General features: G+C 46.5%; 1 protein-coding gene across 3 annotated transcripts in view; it reads left to right on the top strand.

Annotated features, from left to right (window-relative positions):
• Positions 1 to 19,497, top strand: part of FGFR2 (fibroblast growth factor receptor 2) — a 102,362-nt gene that overhangs the window by 31,775 nt on the left and 51,090 nt on the right. For all 3 annotated transcript variants that reach the window (XM_082722680.1, XM_082722679.1, XM_082722678.1), the window contains 2 exons: positions 6,575 to 6,744; positions 17,843 to 17,966. In XM_082722680.1, coding sequence (XP_082578806.1) covers positions 6,575 to 6,744; positions 17,843 to 17,966 — 294 coding nt within the window. The remainder of the gene's footprint in view (positions 1 to 6,574; positions 6,745 to 17,842; positions 17,967 to 19,497) is intronic.

The raw sequence follows: 19,497 nt of genomic DNA, 5'->3' as shown, positions 1-19,497 counted from the left end.
TGCAGCATTCAGTGATAAAACATCTGTTTAATTTTGGCTTTTCCCAGGGTTTTCCAAACTCACTGACCATACGACCCTTTTTAAAATCCAGCATTTATTCGCATCCTGTTGCCCACGCTTTGAAAATCCCTGCAATGGGCTGATCTGGCTGACCTGAATTTTCTCTTGCCTTTTAAGTCAAGTCCTTCCATCGCAGATGGGAAGGGCATTCTCAGGTCATATTTTAGCAGCTGACTAGCTGATGACCTCACACTTTACCATCCCTAGACGTTTCCCCGAGCGGAGCAATCCTGTGATGTCATTACAAGCTTGGCTGCCAGGAAATAACGCTGCTTACGTATGCCCTGTAGTGAAACAGATTTTCTCGCTCTGAAAGTTGTAATTTCAAATGCTGATTTTTGAAATGGATCCAGGTTGAGGGTTTTGAAAGGTTCAGAGTTTCTACTTCAGCAGGGAAAGCATAACTTAATTAGTCCTTGCCTCCCCTAGGTGCAGGTATCTTAACGGGCTATCTGGCAGCTAATAAGTAGACGTGCATGTCCATTTTTTTTCCTCGAGTGATTTTTATTACCTCAAGCGGGTGTTTAAGTGATTAATGTTTCTGAAGAGCTAGAGACTTAGTTCTCGGGAAGATCAGAATTGACAAAGTTCAGGTTAACTGCTGAACTAGAGAGAAGTGATAGCGAGGCATCTCGATCAAGATTTTTGCTCCTGGAGTGGTTTTTTTCTCTTGAGTGCAGAGAGACACAAGGCAATGTTCTTTCTTTCTTTTTTAAAGACTTTATTTATTTATTTGACAGACAGAGATCACAAGTAGGTAGAGAGGCAGGTGGGGGGAGAAGCAGGCTCCCCACTGAGCAGAGAGCCGGATGGGGGACTCAATCCCAGGACCCTGAGATCATGACCTGAGCCGAAGGCAGAGGCTTTAACCCAGTGAGCCACCCAGGCACCCTGACAAGGCAGTTTCCTATTTCGGTTTCATTCCTGTTGAGAGCTGCAGGTTCTCAGACTCTGTGTCAGGGAGAAAGGCAATGTTTTTGGAACCGGCCGGGGAAAATGAAGGAACTCGGCCTGAGATTCCATACTCCTTTCGTGCTTAACCTGCTGATAATTAACAGTTCACCGTCACCTTTGCTCTGAGTTTTTTGCTTGGTAGAGATTATATCTAAGTTGGTAAATGTTGTGTTGCAGTTTCCAGGAATTGAAAATAATAGTAATAATAATAATAATAATACCCAGAGCACACAGCCTTCCTGAATTTTTTGACATTCTTTCATAATGAAAACCTCACCCTAAATTGGTTTGGGTGTTTTATCACAAAAACCAGGGATGGTGTTCTGTTTCGGAAGGTTGGGTTGAATTATCTCTTGCTTGGCCTCCCCTGTGGTCATCCAGCACAGCCAGTAAGTGGAGGGTTTTCTTTTGAAGGCAGATCCTAGAACTCCCATGGGGCAGCTGGTCTCCCAGTAGACTCAGGCATTTCAAAGGAGGGTCACTTGCCTGGCGAGTTCTAATGTGTTTCTTATCAAATGTGTCACTGGTCAGCAAGTTGTTGTTTTTAATGAGATTCTCCAATAAAGCCTGCAGACCCCATAACCACACGCTCACTTATGTCTCTGTATTTTGTTGTATTTGTTTTCTTCGAGTTTATTCAAAACTGAAAACAGATGAACCCCAGTCTCCTGGAGGACGGGGTTGGCGCTCAGAGACCTCCTCCCACCCCCACCCTGGTCAGGGTCAAAGCATTCAAATGTCCTGATTAGTGATATTTTTAAAGGCCCTAATTATAGACTTAAGACAGAGGCCTTAGTGGGGCTTTAGGGAGTTTGTGAGACTTAATCTAGGAGCTGAAACAGGCTGTGTTTTTTTATTTTTGCATCAATAAAAATACAGTTGGCAGTCATCAGCATCCACAGCTCACATAAATCTTGAACTTTTGACTTAATTACCATGGGAGAGTTCAAAGGGCAGCCTGGAGGGGTTGAAAGAGCTTTGTCCATGGAGCTGGAGGCCTGGGTCTTGCCTCAGCCCGGCCTTGGCCATGCAACCTAGATCGGATCACTTGACCTTTCTGGGTGACATTGATCAGACCTGCCGTTGGACCAGACGGTCACTGAGGCCTCTTGGTACAGTGGTAATATGATTCCATGTTTTTCCTTTAAACTGCGGGACTGTGTTCTCTTTTTGATTTCCGAAAGAAAGGAGACCATAAACTGTAGATGTCCATGTTGGCATACATTCTGGGGCATGTGAGGGCTTCTTGGGGAGCAGCCCATGTTTTCAATGGCACGGTCACAAGAAACCCTCTAATCCTACCGTGTGTTGACACGATTGATATCTGCCTGGAATACCTGCACAGAATGTTAGGACGGGGAGGGACCTTACCAGAACATTCAGTTCAGCTCCTTCATTTTGTAGCTCAAGCTTTTAGCAGTTGTCCATCTTGTACATTTACCCATCTGTCTGTCAGTCCCTCCGTCTGTCCATCCATCCATCCGTCCATCTGTCCATTCAATAAACCCTTGAGTGCCTACTCCATGCGCTGAAGACGACTCAGGCTGCACCCTCCAGGTGCTGTACTGTGGCTGGTCAGCAGACCCTGAAGGGGATACATTTCAGTATGGAGCCATTCCGGTGACAGAACCACGTAAATGACAGAGAAGAGGCCCCGCGAAGGATATGATGGATCTTCAGTGCGGGATGGAGGTGGTGGGTGGAAGGAACGTTGAAGGAAGTTTCTGCGGGATTCTACATCTCTGTTTAACCAGCACATCTTAAGAGGATACTGCCCTATTAAAGTAAAATTCGAGTAGCATTTTCACTAATATACAATAACTGTTTCTGGGTGGAAAATAATATCGAGTATAGGTATCATATTCCTTGATGGAATGCCAAGCCTTGATTCCTTTACTTAGTTTTTTCCATGGGTTTCACTCTTCCTTTAAGCTCATTGTTCGTATTTCTTTCATGACTAAGAGAGCATCATTCTTTTGCTACATGTTACATCAGAAGATCTGAGAATGTCAGAGCAGAAGGGACCCACCTGTCCTATAGGTCAACTTATTCACCTCTGACTTAGTAGAATTTGTTTCTCTGTGCCGTCCGAGATTTGTATCACCATTCCTTTTCTATGGATTGACTTTAAACTCACTCCTACACAAGTTTCATCTTTTATAAGGCGATGTTTGCATTGAACACCTACTACATGCAAGGGCCATCTCGCTTTTGTAAACTGTTAATTCGTTCGGTGAGTTCCTTCTGCAAATGAGAGTTAACATGGTTCACCAGCCATGGTTTGAAAAAAGGAGCCTGGTCCTGGTCTCTCACCAGCTGCATTGTTGTTCTTAGGGTGTGTGTGTGTTGGGGAGTGGGGTGGGAGGAGATGGCTAGCATTCCCACGTATCCAGACTGCAAAAATGGCAGGAAACACCGAGTACAAAGTTCACGGAGGACACGAGGCCGCTGATGAAGAAAGCGCAGTGAGGCCTAATTCTACAGTCTCAGTATTTTTCTAGACCTTCCACGTTCTTCAGTCTTCACATAAAACTAGTTTATTTCAGGAGGAACCATTATAAAATAATAACTCCTCCCCTCCAACATCATGCTCATTAAAAAAGTTTTTTTAATGTGTGAGCTCAAAATCTTAGAAGAAAGCCTTGTCACAGAAGCGTGTTGTCCTGTGTGATGTGAGTGGGACTGGGCAGAATGTTGGGGTGGCCCAGCACTGCCCCCACAGAGAACCCGGAAAACTTGGCTCGACAGCTTTTCCGTCAAGTCACGGTTTTCAGGCATTTGCCGATGGAGCCCGAGACGTGTAGGTGATGGGTTTTGACTTGGTTGATTAGATTTTACAGTGCCCCGCCCACCTGGCATCTCTGTGACTTCAGGTGACAAGCCGGCTGCCCCTACCCTGCTTCGTGGCCCTGCGTTTCTATTGCACGAGCAGATTTTATAGGTGCAGTTTTAACGATTGAAATTTTACCCCAGGGAAGTGGCTTCTTGCCAGAAATTCCAGCAAAATTCTTTGCACTCTTGTCCTTAAATTGTTCCTTAGGTGCCAAGACAAAGGTGCTGGCTGCCAGGGTGCTGTTGCCACAGGCCAGGCCCGTACGGGCTCATGTGGTCTGGGGCGATCCCTATGTGAGTTCTTGCCTCCCGGACAGCTTTGCTCCGTGAGAGGGGAACACAGCAACATTCCCAGGTCCTTCCACTAAATCCTACTTTTTAGCATTTTAGGGAACATAAAAATCCTGCCTCATAGAATTGAAACACATATCTGTTGGTTCCTTTTATATGGAAAAAAATAAAAAGACATTCCAGAGGACCAGCTCAGCCCTAATTGATGCTATCTCAAAGAGTTACTACATTAATATTTAGCTAATTCATATGAATAGGCCATTGTGTTTACTTAAACAAATGACACGAGTATGGACACCTGACAGCATGAGGTATGCTTTTCATTTCGGTCAGATTTATAAAAGTCTTTGTGTAGTGACAAAGCTCATTATTTATTTTGTGCTCTTAATGGTTTCTTTTTAGTGGCTGTGGCTGTGGATGGATTTTTCTAAGTAGAAGCTTTTAAAATGAAAGATTATTGAAATTGTTCCAGTAGATGCCAGGCCCTGGGAGTCTTGTGATGAATAGCAATCAAGTAGTCCCTGGTGAGCCCTCAAAAGAATGGGTGTGTTTATGGGCATTTGACACCCAAAGCCAAATGGCTACCGAGTTGCCTACTTATTGCAGATACAACTGGTTTCAAGAGGAAAGTGCGCAGCCCCGTTGTTCTTCCCTTGGCTCTCCCCCTGCCCCTGCTCTGGCCTTTCTTTCTCTGGCACACGGGACCGACCACCTCGGCTCTGCCTTGCCTGCACGGTCTTGGCATCGTGTAGACACCATCCACATCGACGCTGATGCTTAGATAAACAAGGATAAAGAAGATTCGGCATGCCCTTGTTAAGAAATCTCAGCTCCACCTTTTATAGTCAGGTTTTAAGAGCAAGGGTGAGGCAAACAGGGGTAGGTGTTTTGAATGCACTGTTTCCCATTCCTCATTCTGCCATGGGAGTCTGGCTGTTAAGGGCAGGGGATTGTGACCCCCTCCCGGGAGCAGGCTGTGCCATCCACAGAATAGAGGAGACTTCTAAATCCGCATCAGAGACAAAACCCCTGCCTGGACGTGTTTGTTTCTGGTTTGTGAAATGTGTGTGCTGCTGCTCAGGCTAACCCTCATCAGCAGTAAACACGTTATGAATCAGGCTTCCAGCATTTCACTGTTCTAGAATGTTCTAGAATGTACAAGGCCCCCTGTTGATGGATGCTTTAGGGAGATTTCGGCTACCAGTTTGCTAAGACAGAAACACACACGTGAGAAGTTGAATAGCTGTACGAGATTTCAGTGGGCCGTCATCGAGAAGACAGCACGCCTCTGGCAAGGGCTAGGGCTGTCCTGGACTCCGGTCTTGAACATCGGAGTCGTTGAAAGTATGGATTTTGACCCCTTGGAGAAGCTGGTTCTTACCAGCCTTGGAGAGTAGGGGCAAAGACAGTGGGCTCTGGAATCAGAGTGCCTTGGCTCAAACCTGCCTGTACCTCTTCCTAACTTTGTACCTGCTCTGTGCCTCAGTTTCCCTGTCTGTGCACAAGGATTATAATAATGCCTTCTTATCAGATTCGTGTCAGGATTAATATGCTAAACATGTAAGAGTTTTTAGAGCTCTGTTTGGCAAATAAGCCCTCAGTCAGCAGTGCTGACTGTTGGCAGGCATGAAGAATTTACGATGGTATTCTGGGTCAATGCTGCGGTTCTTACTTAGATAAAATGTCCTTCGTTTGGGAATTTAAAAAGTTATCTTGTGAGTTTAAAGAATCACTTGTATCCATAACTTTGCAGGTCATTTAGAGGGCTCACCTTCATAGAACATGAAATCGATAGCCTTCTGTTAAGATTTTCCTGTTTAGAGATGGCGGTAGAATTATGGCATTCACAACCACTGAAAAATCATTGCTCATTTAAAAAAAATTAAAACGTAATTAGTGATAGGGCTTTTTGGTTTGTCATATAAAGTCCTGGGAAATTAATGATACCTTCCTGAACGATTTCTATTCTTAGAATGGTAAATTCTATTATTGATTGTCCCTTACAGCTTCCGTGGCTGAGTTGGCTTCGAGCACACCTTGTGTGTGTATGCGATCACTTGCTAGGTGTGGTGATTTAAAAGGATACATTTTGGAGGACTCAGCTGTTGTTAGTTACCTATGTGTTGACACTGTCCATGTAAAGTCGCATTTGAAAACATGATTCGCTGTGAATTTATACTCTGGGACTGGGAACAAGGGGGAGAAGTTACCTCAGATACTTTTCCCCTGTTAAGAGACACAAACTACCAAGCAGTCTCTCTCCAGGGACTTCTGCTAGGCCATCTGCTAGACTTCAGAAAATTTTTTTCCTAATGTAAATATTACCAGGAGATTTTTGAGCATGTCAGCTCGCTCACATACAAAGTAACATTGTCTTCCCTGTTAGGGAAATGAAGCTCTCCTTCTCTGTACATCGTAATCTTGTTTTCTACCCCAGGAGCTCCGTACTGGACCAACACAGAAAAGATGGAAAAGCGACTTCATGCTGTCCCTGCGGCCAATACCGTCAAGTTCCGCTGTCCAGCTGGGGGGAATCCAACACCAGCGATGCGGTGGTTGAAGAACGGAAAGGAGTTTAAGCAGGAACATCGCATCGGAGGCTATAAGGTAGAATTTCAAAATGCTCTGTTTCTTAAGTTTTTATGAATCTCTATCTCTCTCTTTTTTTTTTAAGATTTTATTTATTTATTTGACACAGAGAGAGAGACCGCGGGAGAGGGAACCCAAACAGGGGGAGTGGGAGAGGGAGAAGCAGGCTCCCCGCCGAACAGGGAGCCCAGTGCGGGGCTCGATCCCAGGACCCATGTGGATCATGACCTGAGCCGAAGGCAGACGCTTAACTGACTGAGCCACCCCGGTGCCCCTCACGGTGGATATTTTAAAACCGTTTTCCTGGACTCGAGTGTACTTTAAAAGCATAGTCCCGTTTGCATTGTTCTTTATGCGAGAAGAGTTTAATAATGGAAGAGTAGGAAGTTGGGTCCGTAAAACTGAAGGTGAAGCAGAATCGGAGAAGCGTGAGTATACTTGCCCCGTTTGAGTGGGATGTGTGAGTATGGATGGACTTGGCCTAGACCCTGAGTATGAAATAGTGCGTATGCGGACAGGATGCTTCCGTGGTGACAGGATCTCTTTCCTCTGTCTGCCAGGCTCTGGAGAGCCCATCACAGAAACTGTAGTCTCCTCACACCGGGGGAGGTGGACCTTGACAGCCACCTTCCTAAAGAGGCTTGGAAATGCCTGTTCAAGCTCTTGTTCATCCAGTCAGTGATGGGGATGACATCCTTGGGGGCAGGCCCATCTGAGGTGCTGGGCAGAGCACAACCCCAGCTCACCTCATGGGGGTTCCTCGTGCGGTAGGGAAGGTAGACCAGAAAGCCGTGATCTGAGTAGGCCGAAGTCAGAAGAGCATGTTGTCCTGTGGGTGTGCGGGGAGAGAGGGTGTTGGCTCTTCCGGAGGCGACGGATATCAGAGGTCAAGAAGGGATCCTGGGCTGAGTTTGAAGGAAGGATGTCTCAGGAAGATAAATGGAGTCTCTACATCATTTACCCTGGAAAGGGAGGCCTTGAGGAACGTAGCATGTGAGGAAGGCATAAGGAATTTGACTGTGACATTCTTTGATGCGTATGGAAAACATGAGTCGGTGTATTAGTTACCTATTACTGTGTAACAAATTCCCCCAAGGCACAGTCGCTTTAAACAACATTTATTATCTCACAGTTTCCAGGTGTGGCTTAGTTGGGCCTTCCACGGGGAGGTCTCTCATAGTACTAAGATTTCAGTTTTGTCTGGAGTCTCATTTGTGGGGTCGGTTGGGGGGAAGGACCTGCTCCCGGTCTCATGCCCGTGGTTGTCGGACTCACTTCTTTGTAGGCTGTTGGGCTGAGGGCTTCAGTTCCTCGCTGGCTGTGGGCTGGAGGCTATCCTCAGTTGCTTGTCCCATGGGCCTCTTTATGTGGTAGCTGTCACCCCTCTGGGAGGGGAGACCAGAAGAGGTAGCACTTAAAGAAGGCAGGAGTCCCAGCCTTTGGTAACCTAATGGAAGTGACCTCCAAGCACTTTGGCTGTTTTCTGTTATTCAGCAGATCATTAGGGAGGAGATGAATTCCCCAAGGTCACGGAGACCTGGGATCAGCCGGAGCCGGCTGAGCAGCCTGCAGGGGGGCGCTCTCGCGCGGACCCTGGGTTCCAAAGAACCAGGTCAAAGAGGTGGACTTTCCTGCTATAGATGTGTCCACAGCACTGATGACACGTGAGAGGGCGTGTGAGCCCTCACCTCAGCGCTGCTGTGGTTCAGGGGCCTCCTCTCCACCAAAACGTACCCTAGAGCCCTTTTCTGAAATACTCTACCCAGTTCTCATCTTTATTATTATTATTATTATTTTTTAAAGATTTTATTTAGTTATTTGACAGACAGAGATCACAAGTAGGCAGACAGGCAGGCAGAGAAAGGAGGAAGCAGGCTCCCCACTAAGTAGAGAGCCTGATGTGGGGCTCGATCCCAGGACTCTGGGATCACGACCTGGGCCGAAGGCAGAGGCTTTAACCCACTGAGCCACCCAGATGCCCCCAGTTCTCATCTTTAAAAGGGTTGTTTTCTTCTTCTAAAATGGCTGACTTGGGGCGCCTGGGTGGCTCAGTGGGTTAATCCTCTGCCTTCGGCTCGGGTCATGATCTTGGGGTCCTGGGATCAAGCCCCACATCGGGCTCTCTCTGCTCGGCAGGGGCCTGCTTCCTCCTCTCTGCCTCCTCTCTGCCTATGTCTCTGCCTACTTGTGATCTCTTTCTGTCAAATAAATAAATTAAAAAAAAAATGGCTGACTTCTGTTTTACCATTTAAAAACATTCAGAAGCCAAAACCCAGAGGGCAACGGGGAAAGCCTAGGAGTAAATTTCTAAGCGCAGACATGGGGCAGTTGGCGTGTGTGACAGGTGTGAGGTACGTTTGCTGCCAGGTGGGTGCCTCGGAAGCTGTGGAAAGAGACACACGTGGCCCTTCTTCCACGACTCCTTGTTGGTGGGAGCAGGAGGCAGGAGGCTGCTTTGTCTCTTTGCTCTGAGATTGGTGCTTAACCCAGGTTAAGGAGGTCGGCTGGCTTTCTTTGTAAAAGACGGTAAGACCCGAGATTTACAGGTGGTTGCTGCTTGGAAAGGAGGACTTAAAACCACTCCAGTTGTGGCCCTGGGGATGGTTCTAACCACCAGATGCTTCTCGGGAACATAATCGATGTCTTTCCGATGATTTCATTTCAATACAACCGGAGTGTCAGAGCGGTGGTCAGAATCCTGGCCGTTAACAAGTTTCCTCACTTAAGTCAGCCTTGGAAAAAAGTAGAAAGAATTGATGAGCCTCCAGAAACTCCTGGTCTTAAAATAAATAGGACCAACATCATTATTATGGGTAAGGAGCTTTTTGCAAATCTGAATTAGTGATTATAAATGCGCTTAAAGACTAAGGGCGCCTGATGAGGAAATGCTGCTTGATTTTCAGCAGGTGCAGTTCAGTGTAAATTACCGAGGGCCGCATTCTGCTAGCTGGAGAGCGCCCCGGTTCCAAAAGCAAAGTGGGGGACCTTGTGTAGGGGATCTTTCTTTTGCCTGTGCGCGCGGAGGCACAGATGACCAAAGGATTTTTGTTGTTTTGCGTTGGAACCATTTCTGGAGTGAAAGAGAATGGGAATTTGAGTGCAGGGGAACGAAAATATGAAGTATATTTTGCTATAGGCGTGCCTGGCTGGGCGTGTCGGCACGGCCTGTAACTCTTGATCTTGGGGGTGTGAGTTCTAGTCCCATACTGAGTGTAGAGATTAATGAAAAAAGAGGATCTGAAAAAAAGATAAAGTGAATTTTGCTATTAAAAAAAGGGCAAAGAAGGGAGAGTATTGTACCTTTGGGACGCGGTTTGCTAGCTGATGGTGATGAGTGCGTGTTTCTGGTCCTGTTGGGACTGTCTCCGGAGAAGAGTCCGTGGCCGTGCCTGGGCATCCTGGGGTGTGGCAGGGGTGTCACTCTGTCAAAAACGAAGGTGGTCCACCTGGATTTAGTAAGGAGTTTTCACAGCAGTTGTGGTGCTGGACATTGATTTGGGGGAGACCATTTTAGCTCAGGAATTCCTTCCAGCCAGCCCCAGGGGCTTCTGGGACTTGAAAGGGAAAGAGATCTCTCATTTCCTGGGAAGACATAGTTACCTACAGCATAAGCCTTGCTAATTATGTGTGAGGCTCACCCCAGGCCCCAGGTCATGAAGTCCTGGGGGGGTCACAGATCCCGACAGCCCCACGTCTACCACGAGTCCAAGCACTCTGGCTCTTGCAGGCCTTCTCAGGGCCCTGAACAGGGCAGAGTCAGGAGCATGGTTGCTACGGATGGGTTTTCTTTCTTACCTGCAGAGACTTTTAAAAGAATTCTTCAACATTTGGCATGAGGGAACCCTCCACCCCCCAAAGCAGAGATCCGCGTGGGATAGCCTGATGTCCAAATGTCCCTCTCCCCGACTCCCATCCCTTTGCTACTTTATTTAACGAAGAAGCAAAGTGTCAAGTTTTCCAAGATGTATTTTTCCAGAAAGCAAGACTTGAAAGTTTCCGCAAACAAATGTCTGTTATTTCTGTGATTTTTTTTTTCCCCCTTCATAAATCTCATTCCATAAACCATGGTTGCTCTGTCTGCCTCGCTCAGCTGTCAGTCTAGCTCTTTCTACCTGTTTATGGATCAGGCATTTTGGCCCTTGTCCACTGTGTTCTAGCTTGTTTTGAAATGGTGGCCAGTGAAGGGAGAGGAAAAAAACCCAAAACAAAATCAAAGAGACTTATGAAATGGGACAGAAAGCTCATTTTAATTAAAATGACCAACAAAGCCCTTCGGTATTCTGTGGGTCAGTCTTACCAAAGAACTCATGCTGAGCCTTCCTTAGGTGATTTAAGAGTCATGTTACTGTTTTTCTTAGTATGTGGGCACAGGCTGGGTGGATGTTATTATTTATGGTGATAAAGGTTGACTTGAAGCGTAACTGCATCTCCCTAATTGTCCTCACGCCTGGGGTTTTTCATCAGTCTTGCCTGTGGGCAAGTTGTTGAAACTCTTCTTTTAGGTCATCTGTCCTTAAAATGGAATTTGGGTGTATAGTCTTGAACATCTGATTCCTTCCAAAAACAATAGCACAGATTTTTTTTTTTTTTTTTTAAGAATGAGGTTACCTATAAGGCTAGATATTTCAAAGGGCTCTGAACAGTAATTACAATTTAATGCAGAAAAGCAAGAAGATTGAGGTAATTAGTAGACCACCTCAGTTCCTGACTCATTCCTAGGTAATGACTCAGGCATAGAGGGGAAGAGTATTCTTAAAAACTGCCTTTCATGCCACTTAATAACTGCCTAAGAACCAAGAGAGATCACAGGATCCAGCCCTCCCTCAATCTGGGCCTGGGACTGGCACAAGAGGGTGTGGCTTCAGGCCTCCTGAGGGTGAGAACGCCCGCGGACCCCAGGCAGGGTGAAGTGTCTCCGGATCTGGACTGTCCATTTCCTTGTATGTTTCAGGTCCAAGAAAACCTGAGGAAAAATCTGTTTTCTCATAATCCCGGCTAAACTGGTGGTTTTGCTGGGTAGGTTCACTTTCCAGGTTGCTTAGCTGTCCTGTTAGCGATGTTTGATTAAAATGTTATGCCTAATCCCAAAGTACGTTTCTTGGGAAAAATCACGACTAATGTCCTTATGTTTATATTTATATTTGGTTGAGCTCTTTCTCAGCCCAGGCATTGCAGCGTTCAGCCCAGATCAGGCCATCTGGGATGAGGAAGCAGGTGTAGGTCAGCCAACCTGTGTCGTGACTGCGCTGGGCACCTCCCGCCCGCCATGACGCCGAGTCCCCTGCACCACCTGAAGAGGGGGATGCTGTTATTTTGCCCCCTTTACAGATGACACTTGTCATGGGGCTTCTTGGTGTCGAAGCTGCCGTATTTGAACCTAGGTAGTTTTCGTCCAAGGTTCATGCTCTTCCTAAACTGCTTTCTTCAAAGGGGGTTCCATGTCTATAAAAAACACTGTGATGACTTGGAAACATGGAGGTAGTAGAGGCATCCCAGGAAGAGGTAAGTATCAGTTGGCCCAGGGTATACTGTTGAGAACAAAGTTGGCCATATGATCCATGACCAGTGTGGGATTTTTCAAATTGTGGTAAAATATACAGAATATAACATATGTCATTTATTTTGCCTCCCCCCAAACAGAAACTGTGTATCTGTTAAGCAATAATTTTCCTGTCCTCTTCCCCCTCCTCCCACGCCCTGGTAACCTCCAGTCTTTCTATTTCTGAATTTGCCTGTTGCAGGCATTTCGTGTAAGTGGAATCACAGGATAATTGTCCTTCTACCTGGGTTCAGGTGTGCTGTAGCAAGAATCAGACCTTTATGGCTTTTTAGGGCTGGATACTATTACATTATGTGGATCGGGCCCATTTTGTGTAGCTGCTCATCTGTCGATGGGCCCTTGGGATGTTTCCACCTTTTGGCTCTTGTGCATGAAACAGCTTTGAACATGCATGAGCAAGTATTTAAGTCCTTGCTTGCGGCTCCTTAGGGCATATACCTGGCAGTGCGATTGCTGGGTCATCTGATGGTTCTTCATTCGGCTTTTTGCGGAAGGTCATGAGATTTTTAAAAAAGAGTGAAATTCAGAAGGCAGTGATCCTGCCGGCAGTCTGCCCCCAGAGCACCTTTCTGAGCCCCTTCGGGCATCTGAGGACGGCTTTCCATGTTGTAACCCTCTCCTCCCTGCTCTGGGAGATCCACGCATCATTCACGGAGTGGAGGAAAGAGTTGTAGTTGTGCGCTAGGTGGGATCAGAGCTCGCCTTGCCCTGTTCTCTGGACACCTCCTGCAAAGCAAACTTCAGGAGTTTAAGCATTAATCAGGCATTTGCCTCCACATCTGTGTGGTGATAAGCAGCAGTGAGTGCCACAGCCCTCGACAAGGGTGCGCTCTCTGTGTGCACACCTCCAGGGGTCTGGCTTAGAGACCCCAGGAACCTGCTGCAGAGTGGGGTCTGGAATGGGATTGTAATGGGATTGTGTGTCCCAGTGGCAGCTGGGTTATGGCGTGTTGTAGGTCACGGGCTGCCTTTATGAAGGCCAGGGTTCGATGGGGTTGCTGCCTTTGTCCATAAACTAGGCCTGACACGGGTGAAAGGAAGTGCTGGGGTACTTGCCATCACACGGACACAGTATTCATTGCCTTGGCATCGAGCAAAACTTTCCATCCAGCTTCTGGATGTTTATTCTGCTTGTTATCGAACACCTAGGTGTTTGGAAATGTCCAGAATTTTTTTTTTTTTTTTTTTTTCTTTCTGCAATGTGGAAACCAAACATCCAGGTGACAGCCTGGGTCTTTGGCCTTTCACCTTTCCCCTGGGTGTTTTGGTATCCTAACAAACGAAATCTGCATTCCCAGTTGTCACCTGAAGATAGCTGAGGGTTTCCACATGCCTCTCGGAAGACTAAGGTAGCAGAGGAATTCTGAGAAAACCTGTCTGGGCCACCTTTGGTCTTTGTGACCAGGGGTGTGGAATGTTTGTGGAATCCACCTTTTTTGTAGTAAGAGTAAAAGAGTCGAGGCCATTAACTTCAACCTGCTTTGTTTCAGTATTGAAATGTTATTTTTACAAGTCTTCAGTGAACATAGTTTTGAAGCCTCGTGCTCTCTAATTCTGTTCCTTGGCAGATGAAAAAAATCATGATGAATTCCGCAAAGATTTGGCCACAGGCAGGAATGAGGAGAAAGGATGATGCGTGTGTCTGCTGGTGCAGAATTTCTGTTCTCCCCGGCCCTGTCGCTCAGTCTGCCAGAGGCTTACAGTCCCCGTGGTTTTGCCACAGAGCCGCTCCCGCTGAAGGGGGAGGCAGGGGGAGTAGGTTTTACTTCAGTTTTTGGGTGCCATGTCTGTGATTTCGGGTTAAATTTGAAAAGTGAAAATGAGAAAAAAGACAGCAACATGCATAACCCCAGTACCTAATTATATATAGTGGACTGCTAACAATTTAGTACAGTTTTGTTCTGATTTTAGTTATGTTTATATATTCGTGCTTACAGATTCAGGGTGATGCCATAGGCACCTGCAGGGCTGTGTGTGCGCGCGCGTGCGTGCGTTTGTATTTCTATACAATGGAATCCTGAATATAAATATTTTTATCTCACCTACTCCCCCCCCATTTATCAGTAACTATTCATAGTATCTTACCAGGTCTGAACGTAAGAATACCTCTTTCTTTTTAATGACTGTGTGTTATTTTGTTGGAATGAATTAACCGTCTGTTAGTTCATATAGGACAAAGTATATTTTAGTGATGATTTTATCCCCAGTGGATTGATTTTTGCCGTTACAAACGGTGCTGGAAACCTCAGTCTTTCTTGTTCATGTGCCTTGAAGTCATCCTGCTGTTTTCTGTGTAGGTCTCATTGCTAGCGGTGGAATTAACTGGGTAAAAAGAAAAAAAAAACGGATTGCTGATTTTAATAGGCCCTGCCAAATTATTGCACAGAAAGGCTTCTCTCTATGTTCCTGTTCTCAGTTTGAGCCTCTCTTGCCCTCCACCCTCGCTAAGTACTCAGTGACGTGGCTCTTCCTAATTTTTGTTAATCAGCAGGTGAATAACAGGGTCTCATTATTGTTTTAATTTGCATTTCCCTGATTGTTAATGAGGTTAAGTATCTTTTCATATGTTTATTGGGTATTTACATTCCCTCTTCTGTGAAAGCAAAGATGTGCATTTGCTCTAACTGGCAGAAGAATGATAGCACGAAAAAGATGAGGAATATAAAAAAAAAACCAACCCACAAAGAGGACATCTGACATTTTTGTGGGAAGGGCAGTGTCTTTAGGTTGACCCTGTATCGGGGTATGGTAGAGGAGTGCTTAGAAAAGAAACACAAAAGTCTTTGTGTCTTTGCCCCCTCATCTTGATAGAGTCACTGTTTGTCCTCTCTTAGCTTGTCATTAAGCAACCACTAATTAATGGTAGGATATCCCCTAGGAGAGTGTCAAACGTTCCCACTGTTGGCAGCTTCTAAGGGCGTCCGTTTGGAAAGTGCCACAGCTCATAAAATTTGGGATTGGTGGTATGTCAAGGAATCAAATACTGGAGCAGTGGTGTAAGAAAATAAATATTAACAGCACGGCATGGGGTGGTATTGACTGAGTACCAAGGTCTCGGGCAGGGCAGAAGCACCTTGTTTGGTAAGTGGGTTTCTCATTGTGAAAGCATTTTATAAATGTTAACTTATTAATATTTGTAGTGCATCTCCAGGAAGGAAACATTTCGGGGAGCACACGCTGTCGACGAGGGGTTGTACATGGAATGCCATCGCCCCGATGAGAGCCCGGGTCCGACCATATGCCCCGGGGTTAAACACGGCAGTGGTATGCCGGGCTGCCCATGCCAAGATTTAATGTCTTGGGCAGAGGCAGACGATGCCCTCCCTGTGCAGTTCAGGTTCAGCTCCGTTTGGAATGTACCATGTGCCAAATCTGGATCCAGGCGCAAGAAAGACATTGACAGTTTGGACGAGGTCCAGAGACAGGCACTAGTCATGATTAAGGGCTTATGGGCATGACATTTGAGCAGGGGCTCAAAGAACTGAATATTTACAGCAGGGCTGAATGCTGGATTACGTGGCTTGGTGACGTTAGGCCCTGTGGCTTCATCCCCAAGTCACCCTCTGTGTGATTAGTCCTTCAGAGCCCAGGAAAGTCCCATTTCTGATACCGCCGAGAGCTTGGGGAGAGGGAGGGTCTCTGCGTGGGCCCATCTGAAGGAGTTGGTCTCTGAGTCGCCCATGCTCTACAACACATGGCTCCACGGTGACACCCGGGGGGGCCAGGATTTCAGTAGAGAATTAGCAACCGCTTCTTCTTGGTGTTCCCTCTACACATTGCACTGAAGGCTTATCCCTCCTGAGAGGAGACCTCCCCTCTTGCTTGGGTTCTCCTAGAAGCCTCCAGCCCAGCCAAGAGCAGGAGGGAGGTCTTGGTTACCAGTGGAGGGGACACACTCTCTCCACTGGGGTCTGATGCCTTCAGGTTCATTTTACCACCAGACTCTTCGCCTGTGACACTGAGAATGAGTGTTCTCTCATCAGCTCCGTGACAGGAGGTGGAAGCAGTCCAGGGTTGTGGAGGGGAGCAGTGAGAGGACAGCAGCTTGAGCAAAGGGCCTGTCTGCCCACAACTCACTCTCCCTTCCCTGATCGTCCTTGGTGAAGAAGAGTCCAGCCCTTACCCCCGGGATCCTTACCCCCGGGATCCTTCATGGGACTGTGCGTGATGAGCAGTGGTCTCGTTTTTGAGCCAGCATCGGTCACTGCTGTCTGTGACAGCGGCTCACACTCAGCCTGTGACACGACATACGTTGGGGGTAATGGGCTCCGATAACCTCTTACCTCTGTGGGTGCTGCTTTTCGAAGTGGACAGCTGCTCTGCCCTCCCGTTTTTATAATGGAGGGTTCATGAGATGAGTTTCTTTATTCTCTAGTTCCTTGACTCACTCGTGTGCTCACAGAGGCTCGGCTGGTATTATCGGTTTTTATGTGATTAAGGCAGAAAACACTTGCAGTGCTCAGGGAGGGAATCATTCAGAAGGTCAGTTGAAATTCCCGAAATCATAGTTAAGACCGGTAGGGCCCAGGCTTTTAATTTATTTTTTTTATTTTCTCCTCGCCATGTCTTTAGAGTGCCTTGTCCAAAATACTTTTACAGCATGATTTGGATTTGGAGAGAAAGGGTAGAGCCTTGCGCCTGCAAGAGAAGATCTGCATTTTGGTCTTAGTGAGGAAAAGTCATGCTTGCTTGAAAGTTTGAGTCGGTGGAAATATTTTAAAAGCAAGGTGGGAATGTCAGAGTCTAGCTTGTTTGCTTGTTGACAGAACTGGGGGTGGCAGTCCCAATACCTTATTGTCACATGTGCTGCTTATCTTTGAAAAAGTCTCAAGGAGTCTGTAAGCAGATGGATATGCAGCTTAGGTTTCCTGAGGATTCATTGCTCCCATATTTGGAATTCTGAGTGTGTCTCTCAGGAATATGTAGCATCTATTCGACCACTGCCAGAGATGGGAGGGGCAGACCTGTGTTCCCAGTTGAAACTTCTGGAGGCTTCCAGACAGCCTCTGAGGGCCGTGGGAAAAGAAACTGGAAGGTTCCAGAACAATACAGAATATAGCTTGTGGGCTTCTTGAGAGATTCACCTTAGCTAAGGCCGGATGGAGTGCTCAGATCAGTGACTGGCATACCGTAAGTGCTCATTGGAGCTGGCCCTAAGTGGTCCATGGGTGCCCTGGGGCCTGAAGGTTCCTAGTGGATGAGCAACCTTTCAGCCTCTCTGCTCTGGGGCACTGGTAGGGTCGCAGGCTGAAGGGCAGGCTCTCCCGGCCATTTGGCAGCTCCTGGAGGAACCGTCAAACCATGACAGCGAGAGACCCAGTCCGCACACTTGCATATCTGAACGTGTCTGTATCCCCTTGTGAGACATTCACCTTGATGACAATATTGTTTTCGCTTGTCTCTATTCTGAATCCTTTGTATGAGGGAAATGTAAAATTCAGTATTATTTCTCTACTTTCCTTGTCTCCCCCAACTGCTTTTTAGATCAAGAAAGCAAAGTATCTAGTATTCTGTGCTAAGCATGTTAAATAAGCACCTTTACTTTGATCTTTTCAGGTGCGAAACCAGCACTGGAGCCTTATTATGGAGAGTGTGGTCCCGTCCGACAAAGGAAATTACACCTGTGTGGTAGAGAATGAGTATGGCTCCATCAATCACACGTACCACCTCGATGTTGTTGGTGAGTTTGCTTCTCCCAAAGGGGCGGCTGTACGCCAGCTTGACTCCTGTGACATCGTGAAAGTGAGTCTTGTTTCTTTCCCATGGTTTAAGGAGAGTTGGTCCATTTCCTTCTTCCTCAACACACGCTGTCATTAGAGAAGGATTCTTTTGTCAGTTGACAGTGTTCTGTTTCCCAAGGAGCCATGCTTTATGTATTTTGTGTGATCCTTTTGGTTCCCTCGCATCTTGTGGAAAATGCACATAGTGTGAAAGGTGCTGACATTCTGGAAGCTGAAAATGGATGAACATAGAGAATGAAAATAACATTCTGGAGAATGGTGTGTTCAGGGAAGGGGCACAGATATGCTCTAAGAGAACTTTTAAACATTTCTTTATTTGTTTTAGAGGGAGAACAAGAGCAAGTGCAGGGGGTAGGGAGGGGCAGAGGGAGAGGGAGAGGGAGAATCTTGAGCAGACTCCACACTGAGTGTGGAGCCCGACATGGGGCTCGATCCCGCGACCCTGAGATCGTGACCTGAGCTGAAATCAAGAGTCGGATGTTTAACTGAGCCACCCAGGAGCCCATAGACCTTTGCTCTTAAAAGAGAGGAAGCACAATCAAAAGAAGGGCTATTGTATTGTATTGTACTGTATTGTGTATTGTGTATTGAATTGCCTGCGAAAGAGTAAAGGAAAAGGTATCAGTATGACTGAGCTGCTACCTGGCTGGGGCAGGTCAGGGTCAAGGCGCCCAAGTGAAAGTCATTCGAGATTGTAGGCTCAGCGTTTGTTCCTAGAAATGATTCCTTCTGTGGAAAGGGAACTGTATATATGGGCTTCTATATATCTAAGTGCTCAGATAGACAGGGCGTTTTAATTAAATATCTTAAGATGAAGTAGCCTGATGTGCTGGAACTCAGATTTTTTCCCATCTTGCCTGTTGTGATGGGTTGTGTTGTAACTGATAAGGAAAGAGGGTTTCTCTGTCCCGTGGGAGGATTGGAGATGCCGAGGTTGGGTCTCTCTGAGCAGGGACGGTGGCCTAAGATCTTTGGATCCTTTGTATGATCCATCTTTTTTCTGTCTTGTCGTCTACCTGGACTCTCAGGCTCACCGCCTGACCTTGAGTTCTGACTGAGGGTCAGCTAACCAGTTCACCCTTCTCTTGCGGATTGCCAGCTTCAGCTAAGGGACTCAACTCCAGGCTCTCCTTGATGGATTTTGCCTTAAGGTGACCCTGTGTAACTCCACAGACCATGCCTACCCTTCATGTCTATGAACAGCGGCTTTCCTCCATTTTTCCTGTGCATGTGTCCCTAGTATTATTTCATGTGTGGACATTTCTTCTCCTTCAAGAAGCTATAAACTCTCTGAAGAGAGGCTCCATAGTGATTTGAATTGCCCAAAGAACCATGCAAACACCTTCCAAATCTTGATTAACCAAATTACATAGATTTTGGTTAATTGAAGTTTGAGACTAACTGCAAATTGAACAAAACCATTTTGATTTTTTATCAAGTTGCCTTAAATTAAATCCATAAGAAGATCAG

This window comes from Mustela nivalis (genome assembly GCF_964662115.1).
Source record: "Mustela nivalis genome assembly, chromosome: 2".
Lineage (NCBI taxonomy): Eukaryota > Metazoa > Chordata > Mammalia > Carnivora > Mustelidae > Mustela > Mustela nivalis.
The sequence above is the reverse complement of the archived record's forward strand: the minus strand, read 5'-3'. Positions and strand labels throughout refer to the sequence as shown.